This window comes from Nelumbo nucifera, chromosome 7 (genome assembly GCF_055504915.1).
Source record: "Nelumbo nucifera cultivar China Antique chromosome 7, China Antique-T2T, whole genome shotgun sequence".
NCBI lineage: Eukaryota > Viridiplantae > Streptophyta > Magnoliopsida > Proteales > Nelumbonaceae > Nelumbo > Nelumbo nucifera.
Window position 1 is genome coordinate 16,103,258 of NC_142655.1, and position 18,817 is coordinate 16,122,074.

Sequence of the window (18,817 nt, forward strand, 5' to 3'; positions counted from 1 at the left end):
TCAACCCATGACCCAACCCGCCCATTTACTTAGCCTTTTTTTTCTTCATTTGAATTAAATAATTTATAATTAATGTATTAATTTTCTATTAATTATTTCACTAAATTTAGTTTTGTCTTGGAATCAACACACTTCACCCAACAATACATAAATCCATCGGGCTCCACTATGATATGGAAAAGATATGATATCTGAAAAACTTATGATAAGGCGGGTGGCTCGTTGCCTGGTATAGGCCTTTTGCTCCAACCACTTCCTATACGACCCGACCCGGATCTGGACCAACTCGATTTACTCACGTTGACCCACTTCGAGCCAATTAGTTCGGTCCCAAACCCGTGCACAAACCTAATATGGGCAAGTCCAAGTAAATCCACCATTGACTGGACTGGTCTAGTCTGACTAGACTGATTCAGGTCTAAATGGGCTGACCGGTTTGAACCTAAGTGATTTGGTCAAACCCAAAATCCGAACATAGTCAAATGGGTTCGCCGCTTGTGTAAAAATAACATGCATGCAATGTGATTTAAACCCTCACCACTTATACAAATAATAACTACTATTACCACCAAGCTATGACCAACTAATTTGTTAAAAGAGAGTTAGTTTGCTTTTTAAGTCCATAAGTATAAGATTAACGGGTGTGGACAGGTTGGAGTGGGTTAAAGCGAGTTTGAGTTGAACCTAACCCATTTAATTTTAAATAAGTATAAGTAGGTCATTAATGGGTTGGCGGGTTAGATGGAATGGGTTGAAGCTCCATCCAACCCACCCAATTGCCACGACTAGGTGCTAGACTGAAGTTTTCTGTGGGTTATGATTGATAAAAATATTTTTAAACAAAATTTGATAAATATAAAAATTTTGTAAAGAAATCTAACTAAATATTGATAGAAATTTCGAAACCCTCGTATTCTCATAATCGAACCCTTCTCCCCCAACCATTAATGGGAAGACAAAACCTTCCTCACGATTGTGGCTTTGATTTGCAAGACAAATCCTTATATTCTCAATCCAAACGCAACTCAAGCCTTGCTTCTCTAACCATTAATGGGAAGACAAACCCTGTTTTGGCTTTGGATTTGCAAAACACGAGACATCTTTTTCTTCCTCCATACTAAGCTTCTGAAAGTAAAAACAATAGCTCCAATTCTCCAAAGATATATTTTCAAGAAAAATATATTCAACCAGTCACGCTGTCATGCACAGGGTTTTCTTTTCAAAGGATTCTTGGGTTTCAGATTTTAATACGAAAAAGTGGTATTAGGGATTTTTGAACAGAAATCAATGAGTTCATTAACTTGGTCGGTGTTGATAACTTTGCCAACATGAGTTAGAGTTAGGATCTTCAATCTTACAAAGGATTCTTGGACACAAATCAGCGGGTTCATTAACTTTTCTGTTCTCGGTTTCTACCTTCTGTATTTTGGGGTTTCATTCACCTTTGAACACTTTGATGTTTGAAAATTTCCGTTAACACCATTGCTGTCATCGCTAAAATCTACGATTGTCGTTTTGTTGCAGTTTGAACACCATTGATAAGGTTTGTTGTTGTTACTGGTTGGGGGGAGAAGGTTTGAGCCACGGGGCTTTGCAAAGACTGCTCTGTAAGTCTTTTTCGCAAGTTGCAGAATGTAGATTTTTTTTTTATACTTTTTATCAATTTTTATTTAAGCTCCAACCAGTTGTAAATGATAGCCAATTAAGCATGAAATGATATATCAAAATTTTAGTAGATTCATAGAGAAAATCCCTTGAGTCCAAACGTACTGAATCCGAACTGAATTCTTAAGCTTCCGCTTTTTTCCGTGCTCTTAGACTCATCCTCAATTTCCCCTCCTCCAATAATTGTCTCTCTGTCCATCGTCATCCTCGACATCATCTTCGTCTTCATTTGCCTCTTCTGCAATACGTTGCACACCTGCTTCTTACCTTCCTTTTCATCATCTTCCTCTTCCGCTTCATCTTCATCCTCCCACTATCGTTTCCAATGAGTACACCCATGACCCAACCCCCATTCCATTCATTTATTATTAATTAATTGCTTCTTCCCTTGTCCAATATCAGTCATGATCAAAATATTAATACACAGTGCTGATGATTTGAATTTTCATTAATTGGTTATTGGAATGTTAAAAATCAGGATCACAAGGCTCCTTGTGTTGTAGTTCAAAGGATAACATCTACTACATCTCTCCAAATTGTACTTGTAGGGGATAAGTTTGCTTGGTTAATGATGAAGGGAAATTTGACCCGATCTCGCAATCACCCGATACATAGCAAAAGCAAGCAGCTCGGGGCAGCAGAGCGCCCAAAACACAGGCACCAAAGGTAACCAGCAGTCTAAGAACCCGAGCTCCCTACTAAGAGCCCGAGCTCCCTACTAGGAGCCCGAGCTCCCTACTAAGAACCCGAGCTCCCTACTAGGAGCCCGAGCTCCCCACTAAGAACCCGAGCTCCCTGTAAGGAGCCCGAACTCTCTCTTAGGCCCTAAGTCTCACAAAGCCGTGACCCGAGCTGGTCCACGGCAGCTCGGAACACTCCCCAAACCGAACTCAAGACCATCTTGCTCGCCACCCTAGTACTTCGCCTCCGAAACACCAGACTGACCAAACATACCTGACACCGAGGGAGTCCGTATCCAAGGGCTGCGTGCCTGACTGATTTGGGATCTGACGCCTGACAGCCGCACTTCAAACGGTCTCCTGCCACCGTTGTCACCAGCCGCAGGGACGGCTCCGACAAAAGGAGCAGTGGCGGTTCTGCCCGACCAGAGGGGCTGACATCCGAACTGACAGGAGCTCAGAGATAATCATGCCCGATCTGACAGAAGCCTGGGAGTGAGTGCGCGAGGTGGTTATAAAAGGCTCCCTACCCCCAAGAACGAGGTATGCTAACTTTGCGCTATCTGGCTTATCTTGCCTTCGAAGGATTCTAACTTGAGCTTCGGAGCCTTTACACCGGGTTCTCCCCGGAGCTTCTTCATCTCCTCCGTTTCAGGTCCCCCGCTACTCAATTCAGAGGCAAGATCGTTGACAGCTAAGACCGGCCGGATTGTGCATCATCAATTGGCGCCGTCTGTGGAAAATCGCTTCAAAAAGCCTCCCTCCAAACTCTCATACCCCCTTTTTCTTCTTCAAAAAACCCAATGCTCATGGCCTCTTCCAGCAACGCCGGACGCGGCACAGAGACAAACACCACCGGGGAACAGCTTCAAGTTCCCGTGGTGTGCGTTGGACAGTTCACCATCCCCCTTTCGGTGGATGGAATCCCCAGTTTAAATGCGCCACAAGCAGTGGCGCCCATAAACCTTCCTGCCACAAGCATCCCCTTTCCTCCTCCTATTGAGACAACCTTTACTGAACCGACTGCCGTCCCACTGGCAGCCAGCCAAAACCGGTTGGACGACCTGATGCAGTGCATGCGGGCAATGCAAGCCCAAATGCAACAGTTTCAGCAACACCAGCTTCACCAGCACCAGGTGCTGCACAACATCTCCCAGTATCACTAACAACAGCAGTTCCCCCAACTGCCACTGAGCAAACCACTACTTCCACCTCGCCACCCAGCTCCGAGGCCGGCCAAGGCCTCCCCGCAGGATGGATGCCCCCATCAAGGCAAGGCCTCCAGGCCCCAGAACCCCCCTAATAGCCAGGCCTCTTCCCCAGGCCGAAGAGAGAAAAAAGTCATCCCCGCCTCGCAGCTCGCAGACGGGTCGGGCACCTCGCCCGCGAGATTGGCACCTCGGCGCTCCAAGCCCGAGTTCCCACTCGCGGGAAATCGATTCAGCACACTGGCAGCAGCGGACCACCAGCATTCCGGGCCCATCGAGCTCGGCAGCACGGAGGCCAGCAGTGCGAGTACAAGGCCCACTCAACAGCGAAGGCGCCGGCGAAGTCACCGAACCACCACCCGTGTCCTGTCAGAACTCAGAGGCAAAGAGACGAGCTCGGACGAGGCAGGAGTCACCCCGATTCACTCAGTTCCCTCCCCCCTCGCCTCAGAACTCCTGGCGGTCCCCTTGCCCAGAGATTTCAAGCTCCCGCCTCTGGACAAGTATGACGGGTCCTTCGACCCCAACGACCATGTTGACGCTTTCCAGTCCCAAATGCACCTCGCCAGGGCCAGCGAATCATGCATGTGCGTGGCCTTCACCACCACCCTCCGGGGGGTAGCCCGCACTTGGTACAGGAACCTGGCCCCCGGGTCGATAAAGGATTGGGCTCAGTTCGTGCAGGTCTTCACCGCCCACTTTGTCACCAGCAAACGGTGCCCCCGAGCAGAGGAAAGCATCTTCGGAGTAGTCCAAAGGGAAGGAGAATCCATACGGGGCTACATCAAGCGATTCAACGAAGCATGATTGCAGATACCAAGGTTAGACCCCACGGTGCAGCTCACGGCGGCAAAAAGAGGGGTAATGCACAAAGAATTCAAATGGCACATGGTAGCTAACCAGCCCGCAACCGTGGCCGAATTCCTCAAGCTCGCGGACAAGTTCATGAGGACAGAGGAAGAAATCAACAAACGAACTAAGGGTGGAAATGAGAAAAGAAAGAGGGAAGGCGAGCCCTCTAACCTAGTCGATCGGAAAAACCCGGCCCGAGATCCAAAGCCGAACCAGTCGTTCCGAGCTCCCCTAGCAGTTCGGACGGATTACACACCACTGAACACAAGGCGGACCGAGATCCTAATGACGGTCAAGGATGCCCTATACGTGAAGTGGCCACCTCGCCTAAAAGGAAATCCGAACGAAAGAAATAAGAATTTGTATTGTAGTTTCCATAGGGACCATGGTCACAGTACCGAGCAGTGCAATAATCTCCGGGACGAGATAGAGGGGCTCATCCGTCGCGGATACTTGAGAAACTTTGTACAACACAACAATAATAACAATAAGGCAGATCGGCCAGGCGAGCACGAAAAGGATGCCCCCGAGTCTAGCAGCAGGCCTACCGAACCATTGTAGTGACAGCCTCCGGTGGAGAGGCCAGTTCGGGGAACCATCCATGTGATTGTGGGAGGTTCGGTGGTAGCAGGGTGTACCTCGGTAGCAGCCCGGACTTCAGTTCACGAAGCGGTCCTCGAGGAGCGGAACACCCCAAAAAGACCGAAGACTGAAGAACCAATCATCTTCATGGAAGACGACGCGCGAGGAGTCCGCTACCCCCACGATGACGCGCTTGTCATTAAACTAAGGATCAGCGACTTCGAGGTCAGACGCGTACTCATAGATTCAGGCAGCTCGGCGGACATCCTCTTTAAATCAGCGTTTGACCAGCTACAACTACGGAGGAGCGAACTGAAGCCCGCAAACACTCCCCTGGTGGGTTTCAGCGGAGAGGAAGTCAGGCCCCTCGGAAAAATAACAGTACCTGTGGAAGTTGACACGTGGCCTTGTGCGATCAGACTCAACCACGACTTCCTGGTGGTCGCGACCCCCTCCCCATACAATGCCATAATAGGGCGGCCTATCACGCATATCCTACGAGCGGTGGTCTCCACCTACTATTTGGCCATGAAGTTCCCTACAGACTTCGGTGTGGGGGTAGCGCGGGGCAACCAGCTCGAGTCCCGCAAGTGTTACATTGCCGCCCTAAAGGGAAAGACCAAGGCAGCCAGCGACCTCGATCTGGAGCGGCCTGCGGAGCAAGGCGAGGAACGAGCTTCGCCCACAGAGGAAACAATCGCAATCCCAACTTCGCCTATGGACCCAGCTCACACACTCCAGATCGGTGCTTCCGTCAAAGAACCCCTACGGACCGAACTGGTGAGTTTTTTACTTCAAAATTTAGATATTTTTGCGTGGTTCGCGGCCGATATGCCCGGTACTGACCCTGGCCTTATAACTCACAAACTTAACACTGACCATGTAGTCAGACCCGTTAGACAGAAGAAACGGAACTTAGCCCCGGAACGCTGGAAGGCGGTCGACGAGGAGGTCGAAAAGCTCCTCGCGACAGACTTCATAAGGGAAGTCCATTACCCGAGCTGGGTGGCCAACCCTGTACTGGTAAAAAAGGCGAACGACAAGTGGCGCATGTGCGTCGACTACACCGACCTGAACTGAGCTTGCCTGAAAGACTGCTTCCTCCTCCCCAGAATTGACCGCCTAGTGGACGCGACCTCGGGGCACGAGTCGCTAAGCTTCCTAGATGCCTACTCAGGCTACAACCAAGTCCGAATGGACCAGTCCGATGAGGAAAAAACCATTTTCATAACCGAGTTCGGTCTATACTGTTACAAGGTCGTGCCCTTCGGATTAAAAAATGTCGGGGCGACCTTCCAAAGGCTTGTAAATAGGCTGTTTCGGCCCCTGATTGGCACAAAGATAGAGTGTTATGTAGACGACATGGTCGTCAAGATAGTTTTCACAAGAATTAATAAAAGACTTGGATTCTGTCTTCCAAATCCTGCGTCAGTTTAGCATGAAGTTGAACCCCAACAAATGTGTCTTTGGTGTCACCTCGGGCAAATTCCTAGGCTACGTTGTCAATCAGCGCGGCATCGAGGTCAACCCGGACAAGGTAAAAGCCATCCTAGATATGAGACCACATCGGAAAGTAAAAGAAGTTCAGAGGCTAAACGGCCGCATAGCCGCTCTAACCCGCTTCATGTCCAAATCAGCAGACCGCTGCCTACCTTTCTTCAAAGCAATCAAAGGCAAAGGGTTCGAGTGGACCTGAGACTGCCAGCTCGTGTTTGACGAGCTAAAAGGTTACCTCGCCAGTGTACCGACCTTAGCCCGGCCCGAGGAGGGCGAGGTCTTAGAACTATACCTCTCGGCAAGCGACGAAGTGGTCAGTTCGGTACTAGTAAAGGACGCAGACCGGGTCCAACGACCCATATATTATGTTAGTAAAGTCTTGCAGGGAGCAGAGACAAGGTTCCCACAGATAGAAAAGCTAGCGTATGCACTGGTGATAGCAGCACGAAAACTCCGCCCGTACTTCCAGGCTCACACCGTCATCGTCCTGACCAACAAACCTCTGAGACAAGTTTTACTCAAACCCGAGGTTTCCGGTCGACTGACGAAATGGGCCATCGAACTCAGTGAGTACGATTTCCAGTACAAGCCAAGAACTGCCATTAAGGCCCAAGCCTTGGTAGATTTTATCGCAGAATGCACGTTTAGTCTCGGAGCTCCCAAGCCAATCGAGTTCGAACCCCGTGAAGTAGCAACCAGTGTAGCATCTCTCCTGGTTAGATCAAGCGCGAACTGGGATGAAGAGCCCTGGATCCTTCACGTAGATGGTTCCTCGAACCAGCAAGGCAGCAGGGCTGGAATAGTGTTATGCGGCCCGAGTGGAACAAAGTTGGAATACGCACTACGCTTTGAGTTCACGGTGTCCAACAACGAGGCGGAGTACGAGGCACTGATAGCCGGGTTGAACCTAGCGCACAAGGTTGGAGCAAAGCACGTAGTTATTTGCAATGATTCTCAGCTCGTGGTCAACCAAGTTACAGGCGAATACGAAGCGCGCGAACTCGCAATGATTACATATTTGGCAAAGGTAAAGGAGGCTGTGCTCAACTTCCAGTTACACTTCATCAGGCAAATCCCGAGGTCAGAGAACACTGAGGCCGACGCCCTGTCCCGACTAGCCAGCACGAGCCACAAACGCCATGAGAACCGTGTACGTAGAGGACTTACCTCGGCCCAGCATTCTCGGTGGGGTAGAAGAGGTCGCTCCCGTCACTGAAGCAGAGCCGAGTTGGATCGACCCACTCGCGAGCTTCCTGCTAGATGGAACCCTCCCCGCAGATCGCAACGCAGCCAAGAGGATGCAGCGTCAGGCAGCCAAATATGTCATGATAGACAAACGGTTGTACCGACGATCCTACACGCTCCCCTACCTGCGATGCTTGCACCCAGCCGAAGCCGAACTGGTACTCCGTGACACTCATGAAGGCTTGTGCGGCGGACACCTGGGGGGCAGAGCCCTCGCCCAAAAAGCACTTCGGCAAGGATACTACTAGCCTACGATGAAGACAGAGGCCATCGAGCTCGTTAGAAGATGCGACAAGTGTCAGAAGCATGCCAATATCCACCATCAGCCTGCTGCCGACCTCAAATACCTCACCAGTCCATGGCCCTTCGCCCAATGGGGAATCGACCTTCTGGGACCATTCCCACCAGTGACAGGCGGGAGAAAATTCCTATTGGTAGCAGTTGATTACTTCACAAAGTGGATAGAAGCTGAACCTCTGGCAATAGTTACAGCCCGAAACATACAGAACTTCTTTGGAAGAACATTGTATGTCGCTTCGGGCTACCTCGGGTACTGATCTCCGACAACGGCAAACAGTTCGAGGATATCAAGTTCCAAGAATGGTGCCAAAGTATGGGAATTAGTCCGAACTTCACGTCGGTCGCACACCCGCAGGCAAATGGCCAAACAGAAGTAATGAACAGAGCCATCCTCCGCGAACTGAAGGCACGACTAGACCGAGCCAAAGGGTTGTGGGCAAACGAGCTACCAAGTGTTCTATGGGCTCACCGAACCACGGAAAAAACCGCCACAGGAGAGACCCCCTTTAACCTCACCTACGGCACCGAAGCGGTGATCTCGGCGGAAATCGAAGTACCTACGCTGCGACTAGAAGAATACGACGAACAGACAAACGAGGGCAAGTTACGCACCAACCTCGACCTACTGGACGAGGTGAAAGACCTCGCGCACATCCGAACTGCGGCCTACCAACAAAAGGTAGCTCGGTACTATAACGCCAGAGTAAAGAAAAGGAACTTCCGCGTCGGCGACCTGGTTCTCCGTAAGATCATGGTGCCCGAACCCGGTGTAGGGAAACTTGGACCAAATTGGGAAGGACCCTACAGAGTAAAGAAAGCACTCGGGGGGGCATACGAGCTCGAAACCCTAGAAGGAAAACAAGTACCCCGAGCATAGAACATCGTCAACTTAAGAAGGTACTACCTATAAAACCACCAAGGCAAGTACCCCGAAACCGAGGTAAAAAATGAACTAAAGGACCGAAATGGTCAGTTCGGCAACAAAACACAGCTCGAAGACAGGACAACCAACACTTGAACAAAAAGGCTTCTTCATTTCAGATGATGAGGTGTACATTCAAAGAAAAAAAAAAGAAGAAAGGAGCCATTCCATTTTTACAAGTCCAGGGCTACTTCATCATTATCAGAAGCCACTTTGACAACACCCGAAGGCCCTGCCTCCCCCTCGGAGTCCGGTTCGGCATTCGTAGCGTTGGCCATCTCTTGAGTAATGCGCGAAGTGGATATGGTGCTGGTGTCGAGCTCGGGGTAGGTGTTTCGGATCATCCACCGGCTTAGCTTGAAACCCCTCCTGTAGGAGTCCACCATCAGATCATCGAAATCCGGCGAAGCAATATAATCACTGACAACTTTCTTCTTCGCGTCTTCGATGCCTTGAGAGAAGATCTGAGTCCGCTCCTTGATGTCCTCCTGAAGATACTCGACCTGATGCTGCAGGTCCAGCTTCAATGCCGCCATATGCTTCACCACCACTCCCATGGCCTCAGCATCTCTCTGAGACCTCGCCTGCCTAGACCGCGCGAGGCGAGCAGCCTCCTCGGCAGCTCGCGCCTGCCTCGAGCACCTCTCCACCTGGTTCGCCAAAGCGTGAATAGAAGAGTTCACCTACCAAAAGAAAACAAGTGATCAAAGGAACGACCAGAAGAATAAAAGCCGAAGAACTCTAAAGAAGGCAGATCACTTACCACCATGGCATGGGTAACGGCACGGCAGGCCACTTGGTGCAGAGGGAGCTCGGTCCACGCCGCGACTTCCTCGGGAAACATGGCCTCCTTACTCCTCTGAAGAGCATGAATAGGCGACAGCACACTCCTGAAGTCCCCCGGGGCCTCAGAGCCCGACGGCCCAGCTCGCGTATGGGCAGACCCGGAGTAAGCAGGAGCTCCTGTGTGAGTAGTTTCGGCATAAGGAGCCCCCGCCGGCTCCTGCATAGGAGGAACCATCTCGGGCTCCATGGGCTGATCCTCCGCCGGGTAGCCCAGCACCTCGGGTTCCGCACCCTGGGGCAGCTCGACGCGAGCTCGCTTGGCCACCCATTTTCTCCTCTTCATGCCCTGGAATAAGTGCCCACCTCGGGTCCCTCGAGAGTCCATCGCACCTGCGAAAAGAAGTTCGGCATCAGTAAAACAAAAAAAAAAAAAGAACATGACAGGATCGCTAGGGGAAGAACCTACCCGAACTCAGGCCAGCAGTAATAAGCTTGGCCTCCATCAGATACTGTTGACACGTCAGCCCAAGCTGCGCCCATTGCCGGAGGCCCTTCACCGTCTCTTTATCAAGTGTGACGCCGGTGTCGGGAGCAGCCATCCCCCAGCCGGTTTGAAACGGCCACCCCAGCGCACTTCGCACCCCAAAATAGTCCCGCTTCCACGCCGGGACCTTATTAGGGAGTTCGTGTAAGAGCTTGAAGCCTGGGCGAGGAGACAGGTAGTATGCCCGCCTACGTCCAGGAAGGTGACCCGCTTGCTTTTTCAGCATTAAAATAGAAGAAAAAATTTCCAAGTCCAAAGGAAAGTTCTCGTCGCGGAATAGGGAGATCGTCCCCACTAAAGTCCTAATGGAGTTCGGGTGAAGCTGGCCGACCGTCACACCGAAGTGGTTCAGGACCTCGACAAGAAGAGGATGGAAAGGCAGCCGCAGCCCCGCAGCGAGTTGCTCCCGGAATATCACGATCTCATCAGGACTGTGTTCCCAAGGAAAGCTGCCCGTAGGGATAAAATAGGCATACTCCCCGGGCAAGTTATAGTAAGTTATGAGGGATTGGAGTCCCTCGGGCGTCATGGTCGAGGGCCCGAACTGATCCAGAACCCAACCCCGACGAGAGGTGGGCGCAAAACTTCCCGAAGCCCCTCGACCTACGGGTTCAACCTCTTCCTCAAAATCTACATCGGGCTCGCTAGAACTACCGGGGGATGCAAATCGATTCGTAGAACCTGCATCAGACCCGCTTGGACTGTCTGAACCCTCCGAGATAGACATCAAGGAACGGAAGACAGAGTTCCAGAAAAAGCACTCACCCGGGAAGAATACTGGAGTAGACCACGAAAGCTCGAACAAGCAGAAGGAACCTGGGACGAGCTGAAGAGCCTGGACGCGAACTGAAACTTAGACGCGAGCTCGAGAGGTACAGTGGCAGCGACTGGGGTCCCCCCCCGATTTATATCCATAGCAACCAGAAAGCGACGGTCCAGATCGAAGCCAACCCAACGGACCACAGCCGCGCTGACCGCACGTCCTCCGAAGCCGAGACGTGACCAGTGCACGTCTTTCTGAAACGGACGACGCCAGCGCGCGTCTTTTCGAAAACTAACGAGGCGTCGCGCACGTCTTGCTAAAATGACGGGGCGCCGGCACGCGTCTTTTCGAAACTGACAGGGTGTCAGCACACGTCTCTTCGCAATAAAAGCGTCTGCAGCACAACTCCCGAAATTTGAGAAAACGGCTACTGACACGTCTCCCAAACGCGCGCCTTTTTGAAAAATCAAAACGCGCGCCATCAGTTGAGTCAAAATTCAAGGTACGGGCCAAAACCCTCCTGCTACCTTACGAACTCCCCACGCCAAGACAGGACCCTTAGCGCAGGGAGTGGGGGGCAATTGATGAAGGGAAATTTGGCCCGACCTCACAATCACCTGACACGTAGCAAAAGCAAGCAGCTCGGGGCAGCAGAGCGCCCAAAACACGGGCACCAAAGGTAACCAGCAGTCTAAGAACCCGAGCTCCCTACTAAGAGCCTGAGCTCCCTACTAGGAGCCCGAGCTCCCTACTAAGAACCCGAGCTCCCTACTAAGAACCCAAGCTCCCTACTAGGAGCCCGAGCTCCCCACTAAGAACCCGAGCTCCCTGTAACGAGCCCGAACTCTCTCTTAGGCCCTAAGCCTCACAAAGCCGTGACCGAGCTGGTCCACGGCAGCTTGGAACACTCCCCAAACCGAACTCAAGACCATCTCGCTCGCCACCCTAGTACTTCGCCTCCGAAACACCAGACTGACCAAACATACCTGACACCGAGGGAGTCCGTATCCAAGGGCTGCATGCCTGACTGATTTGGGATCTGACGCCTGACAGCCGCACTTCAAACGGTCTCCTGCCACCGTCGTCACCAGCCGTAGGGACGGCTCCGACAAAAGGAGCAGTGGCGGTTCTGCCCGGCCAGAGGGGCTGACATCCGAACTGGCAGGAGCTCAGAGATAATCATGCCCGATCTGACAGAAGCCTGGGAGTGAGTGCGCGAGGTGGTTATAAAAGGCTCCCTACCCCCAAGAACGAGGTATGCTAACTTTGCGCTATCTGGCTTATCTTGCCTTCGAAGGATTCTAACTTGAGCTTCGGAGCCTTTACACCGGGTTCTCCCCGGAGCTTCTTCATCTCCTCCGTTTCAGGTCCCCCACTACTCAATTCAGAGGCAAGATCGTTAACAGCTAAGACCGGCCGGATTGTACATCATCAGTTAAGATACGACGAGTTTGCCCATCAAACACTTGTAGGCATCAACTCTGTAAGCATCCGGTGGCTTGAGGTCAGTAATTAATCTTCTAAAATATCTAAGCAATGGCGGCGTTCACCAATTCGCCGCTGTTGGGTTTACCGCTGCTGCTAGAAGGACAGTGAAGGAACAGCCAAGTTTTCCATCACCGCCGGCGATTCCGACAAACTTTATCAGAACTCCTTGTCTCCTCCACCATTTGCAACGCCGAAGATTTAGGCCCCTTTGTGTGCAAAGCATTTACCTCCGAAAAATTTAGGTCGCTTCTTTCTCGCAAGGTTGCAGAGAAAGGGGTGCCGATTGCTAGATTTCTGGGCCTGGAGTACAAAAGAAGATTTCAAGAAGATGACCACTCTCCCGTGATCACAAAAATCAGAGGAGCTTTGAATTTGATTTAAGCGTAAAATGGACATTTCCCTTCTTTTATTAATATTTTAACGACAATGATAATTTTTTGAAACAGAGTACCGTTAGACAGTATACTTAATCAATTTTGCAAATAATGGGAATAGTTTAAGAAATCAATACTATCCTCCATCCCTTTTTTCTTCACTTTCCGTGTTACTTCTCAAACAGGAATTCAAGAATCTAAGCCTGGCGAAAGCTCTAAGTCTTGTCGTCAGAATATAATTGCTCATGGCAGACTGGCAGTAAAGATGGTGGCAGTAGTTCAGTGAAAACCATACAAGATATGATCAGAGATCTGAAAAAGCACCTCTTTTATGCTCCAAGAGTGAAAGAGCGAGAAAAAGGAAATAAAAAACTGCCCCTTGAAGTTGCAGCGGCGATAGAGAGACATGTCAATGCAGCTAAATATTTTTTATATTTTTGAGAAACCTTACACTACAAAAGTACTCCGAGTTCAAATCAGCCTCCCACAGCTTTCCATAATATATCTCCATCATGTGTTGGGAATATCTTCCAATGATAATACTCAGAATGATAATATCATCATTGGGAAACATTTCCACTACACGGCAGGAATGTGCTGTGGGACGTTGTGGGGAGCAGTTTTGTGGAGGGCTGATTTGGTCTCTACTCTATCGAAGGATTGAGATTTGATAATGCCGACTCTCTTCTCTAGCCTGAGGACAATGCATGCATGTGGGCTTTTTTGATTTGATCAGTTTTTAACCAGTGAATTATAGGTAGAAACCCTGTACTTTGGGGGTAGTAACACTAAACGATCTAAACATTCAATTGAGACATTTTAGTACCCTAAACTTTTAAAAATATACTCTTAAGTCCAATTCCGTTAAAAATAATGTTACAGAGAGGGTAAAATTATAAAAATGTCCATATTTATGTTTTCTTTATTATTATTTTTCATTGTTTTTAGTCATTCTATTGAAATGCTTGTTGAAAAGAATTACAAAATGATTTTAAATGAAAGAAAATGAGTAAATAAAAGGACGGTAAAATGAGTAACAAGATTTAAGTTTTGCTTTCAAATTCGATAATATGATTCGAATGAAGTAGATCATTTGAAGGTGAAAACTTGAAAGCAAACTTAAACATGGACATTTTTATAATTTTACCCTCATTGTAACTCTAGTTTTCACAAAGTTGTGCTTAAGTGTATATTTCTAAAAGTTCAATACTAAAATGTCCCACTTGAAAGTTCATGCCCTTTTTAAGTGTCACTACCCCCCAAAGTACAAGGCACCTATTTTTAATTTACCAAAAGGATCAATTCATTTAGAGATAATTAATTTATGTAAATTATTTTTGGTAAATTTCATATTGAACTTTGATAATTTAATTTTGTCAATTTTATTAAATTTTGGTATATTCCCAAAAAATAATTTCACTAAATTATTTTTTATTTATTTTGGTAAATTAATAATTGACCAAAAATTGTTATTTTTTTTTTATAATTTATGAATGAACAATTTTTTTTTTATTTTAGGAAATTATTGATTTATTAAATTTGGTAAATTATTAATTTTGAAAAGTGAAGTAATTTTGGTAATTTTTGTACATTAATTTTGTTAACTTTGGTGATTAATTTTGTTGTATGGGAAATTAAATTTGTGATTCATTTTATTATATAAAATTTTGGTAATTTCATATATTGATTGTCCTAAAAATTTAATTTTTGATAAATAAATTTTTGTAATGTTAGTAATTTAATTATTATAATTTTGGTAATTTAGGTAAATCAATTTTCATATTTTTGGTAATTTAGGTGAATCCAATAGTTAATGAATACAACATAATAAACTTGTTGCTCTCATTACAACTTATTTGTGATTCAATCAGCTAGATAAATTCATGGTTCTCATACTCTTGATATGCAAAATTTGCATATAAAGAATTTCATTTGATTAAAACTATTTTTTTTTAATTGGTAAGAGACCTACCACATCATCCATTTTCATCTAAAAACATTAAAATTATCAAACTATTTATATAAAGTATATTAATGAACTAAATATATGATATGATACACCCATTTGGAATGTTATATGGTTCCTTTCACTCCAATTTTTCTTCACAATGTAAGGGTGGATTCGAGCTAGAGACTTGAGCTCGAGTCAAAAGCTTGTAAGCTTGAGCTCGGCTCGGCTCAAGCTCAACTATGAGCCAAATGTTTTATACAAATAAAAAAATATACATATTTGACATTTAAAAATTAAGAATTATAAAAACTAGTTATTATTATTATATATAAAAAATAAAAATATTATATATAGAATTTTTATTTTTTACTTATGTATATATATATATATTAATTTTTATATGTATAATGTTTTTATATTATATTATATATATATATATATGTGTGTGTGTGTGTGTGTGTGTGTGTACATGTAAAAGCTTGATTAGGCTTTTATATGTATAATTTTTTTATATTTATTATACATATATACATATATGTAAAAGCTCGAATAGCTCATGAAAGGCTCAATTCGTGGCTACCCCCACATGCACGTGGCCGATTAGTACAAAATAAAGCCTGCAAATCAAACCAGAAATTGTACTTAGTTTCTGGGTCAGTTTTTACAATAATGCGTGTACAAATTACTTCTCAAAAAGAAAACTAATAACTAGGGCTATGTTTGGTTTGAAGGAAAAGGTAGGGAAAGGAAGGGAAACATATGGAACCTATACAGGGTTTGTAAAAGTTTCCCTACATTTCACTTTCTTCCCTAATTTTTCCTTCAAACAAAACGCAGCTTAAAGAAATCCAAGCTTTGAAATACTTGCTAGTTGCTACATGTAAGTAACCATAATTTGTCTCTACATCTCTAGTTCTCGGAAAAACTTTAGCTGTTGGGGGCCAACAGCCTATGCTGTTGAAAGAATTTCTGGAAATGCCATGTTATCATGAGAATGGGTAAATTAGTCATTACATCTTAATTTATTTTGACTAAAAACCAAAGCATGGGCGTGAATAGGTGAACTGCCCAGAACGTGTTGGGCCCCAACAGCCAAAGTTAACCCCTAGTTCTCTACCATAAATAGGATACCGATGAAATGGATTAGATAGATCACATCTTCACTTACAACAAGTTCATGAAATTAGTTAATTAAAAATATGAAATAAAAAAAATTAGTTCCCTAAACCTAAAGAATCAATGTCATAGTTGAAAATTTGATCCTGAATTGGACCTAAGTGACTTTACTTGGAATTTCAAGATGTAAATTAATCAAATTACAATCTGCCAAAATGACTGTAAATCTGATTGTACAATTAGCTCATCTACTGTACTCCAGTCCCCAACCCCTCCCTAAAAAAGTCTATTTCAGACATTCAAATTAAGAAACTGTTTCTCATGGCTCAGAAGGTTTTTGAGAATGAGGTAGCCTTCAATTCAGTTTCAGTAAAAATCTCTAATTAGTTTCACTGAATCTCAAACTTCTTGTCAACCATTCTTCCGTTCCTTCCAAGGCTTTGTGACATGTTAAAAAGTATCCTTCTGTTTCATGCCAAATTAATGTAAGGAGTCTACCATGTTGGGGGGTTTCGGTGCCAAGCTCCAAGAGGTTTCAACCCTTCAAAGGAATTTCTGTTGCTTCAAAAGCAAATTTGATGCTTCTTTTTCACCAGATGACCAAGTTATTGGTGAATACCACACCACATATGATCAAGAAAAGGTACCATCAATCACAGCACATTAACAAAAGTGATAGCCCAAGTTGTGTTCTGAACCTGCCAATTAAAGAGGTATGTATATGTCTTCAGTTTCAAGCTCGATAGATTCTTGAGGGTTGTTGATTGCCTGTTACCTCTATCCAACTACATCCAGGTACTTTCTTTACTTCTCTAGTCTCCATTAATTCCCTCAACTTGCCCACATTATCCCAATTGCCAAAGTCAGCAAACATGTTAGACAATAAAAGGTAAGTTGAAGGATCCTCCTTTTCCAGAGCAAGTGCCTGTGCTGCTGCTCGCTTTCCTGTATCCAGGTCCCCATGAGCCCTACATGCGCCAAGCAAGGTCTGCCATACCAGAACCCCTGGTTGAAAGGGCATATTTAGTATTAGGGCCTCAGCCTCCCTGATCTGTCCTGCTCGACCAAGAATATCTACCATACATGCATAATGATCTTCCCCAGGAGCAATGCCATGGTCGTGGGTCATGGAAGAGAAATACTTCCACCCTTCATCAAGGAATCCCCCTTGACTACATGCATACAGTACGCAAATGAAAGTAATATAGTTTGGCTCTACACCTGCAAACCTCATTCTTTCGAAAATGTCCAGCGCTTCCCTGGCATAGCCATTTTGAGCAAACCCCATGATCATCGTAGTCCATGAAACAACTGACCTAGTGTCCATCGATTGGAACACGCCCCATGCTCCATCCATGCATCCACATTTTGCATACATATCGAGTAGGGCGTTGTCTACGCAGATATCAATTTCAGTCCCTAGCTTAATTCTCAGACCATGAACCTTCTTTCCTTCTTCCAAGGAAGCCAAACTGGCACAAGAGTTAAACGCAGTTGCCAATGTGAACTTGTTGGGTTTAACACCCACCTTCTTCATCTCATCTATCACCGTAAGTGCTTTCCTTGGTTGCCCACATTGTAAACACCCAGAAGCCATTTGGGTCCAGGAGATCACATCTTTCTGAGGCATTTCACCAAATGCTTTTGAACCTTCAATTAAATTTCGATTCTTCAGATACATATCAACCAAAGAATTCCCAACACAAATCTCATCTCCATGACCTGACTTAATGAGCTGTGCATGAACTTGCAAACCCATTTTAAGATCACAAATGGTTGCCAAACCTGTTAGAACAGTTGCAAATGTGAAGTTATCAGGCTTTACACCCTCCTGATTCATCCTATACCAGAAGCCCGGGACATCTATGTAGGAGAACTGCAAGTACCCAGCGATCATCGCATTCCAAGAGACAATATCTCTACATGGACACTTGTCAAAAAATTCTTCTGCTTCCACCAGTTTACCATGCCTGATCAGTGCAGTGAGGAAAGCATTAATCAAGAACACATTTGATTCAAATCCGAACTTAACAATCCAAGCATAAATTTGGTAGGCATGAGAAGGATTCTCAGACAGGGAGCAAGCATTTAGAGTACTAACAAGGGTGAATTCATTGGGACTCACCCCAGTTTGTTGCATGCGAGAGAACAGAGAAAGAGCTTCATGGACACACCCATGTTGGACTAGGCCTGCAATGATGGCGGACCATGAAACAACATTCCTCTCAGGCATTTCTTCAAACAGATTGACAGCTCCAGCAAGGTCATCACATCTCACATACATGTTCAGCAGATTGTTGTGAAGGAAAAGGGATGAAATGAGGGATTCCTTAATAAATTTAGCATGAATTGCTTTACCATGACCCAAAGTAGAGATTTCACCACACCTCTGCAACAAATTAAAGTATTTCTCTTCCTTCATGCAGTCTTCCGAGGTTCTCCATGTTGCACAAAACGTATAAGTCCTTCGAATTGATGGGCACTCCAACTGGCGGACAGAAATTGAACGGAGCATTTGCTTGCAGAGTTCAAACTTCTTACTCGTCTTGGAATGACCGTTAAAAAGCTAGTAGTTACCACACCTCGTGGGAGGGGAGGACCGATGTTTTTGCTGGGACCCACTGAGGAGTAGTGAGTCTGGATCTGCTCCTGACACAGCGCGCCTCACATCGACTTTACATTATGTTCTGGCCGCAAATCAGGAACATCTCATATTTACGAGATATGTTCCCAATACAAGATGGAAGGTGGCTGTGAAGTCGGTGAAGGCGCGCCCGGTCAGGAGCAGATCCCAATTCGTAGTGAAGATATCTGCGTGGGTCTACTACTGAATTACTTATTTTG

General features: G+C 46.3%; 1 protein-coding gene across 2 annotated transcripts; it reads right to left on the reverse strand.

Annotated features, from left to right (window-relative positions):
* Nucleotides 1-16,555: 16,555 nt before the first annotated feature.
* Nucleotides 16,556-18,639, reverse strand: LOC104607798 (pentatricopeptide repeat-containing protein At2g13600-like). 2 transcript variants are annotated; one of them, XM_019199523.2, is made up of 2 exons: nucleotides 18,099-18,237; nucleotides 16,556-17,943 (listed from the first exon to the last, which is right to left on the reverse strand). In XM_019199523.2, exons 1-2 carry the CDS (start codon nucleotides 18,149-18,151, stop codon nucleotides 16,707-16,709), a joined length of 1,290 nt encoding a protein of 429 aa, XP_019055068.1. In that variant the 5' UTR covers nucleotides 18,152-18,237; the 3' UTR covers nucleotides 16,556-16,706. The 2 variants fall into 2 exon arrangements, with proteins under 2 accessions (XP_019055068.1, XP_010271815.1); XM_010273513.3 differs by having other exon boundaries at nucleotides 16,556-18,639.
* Between the last annotated feature and the right edge of the window lie 178 nt (nucleotides 18,640-18,817).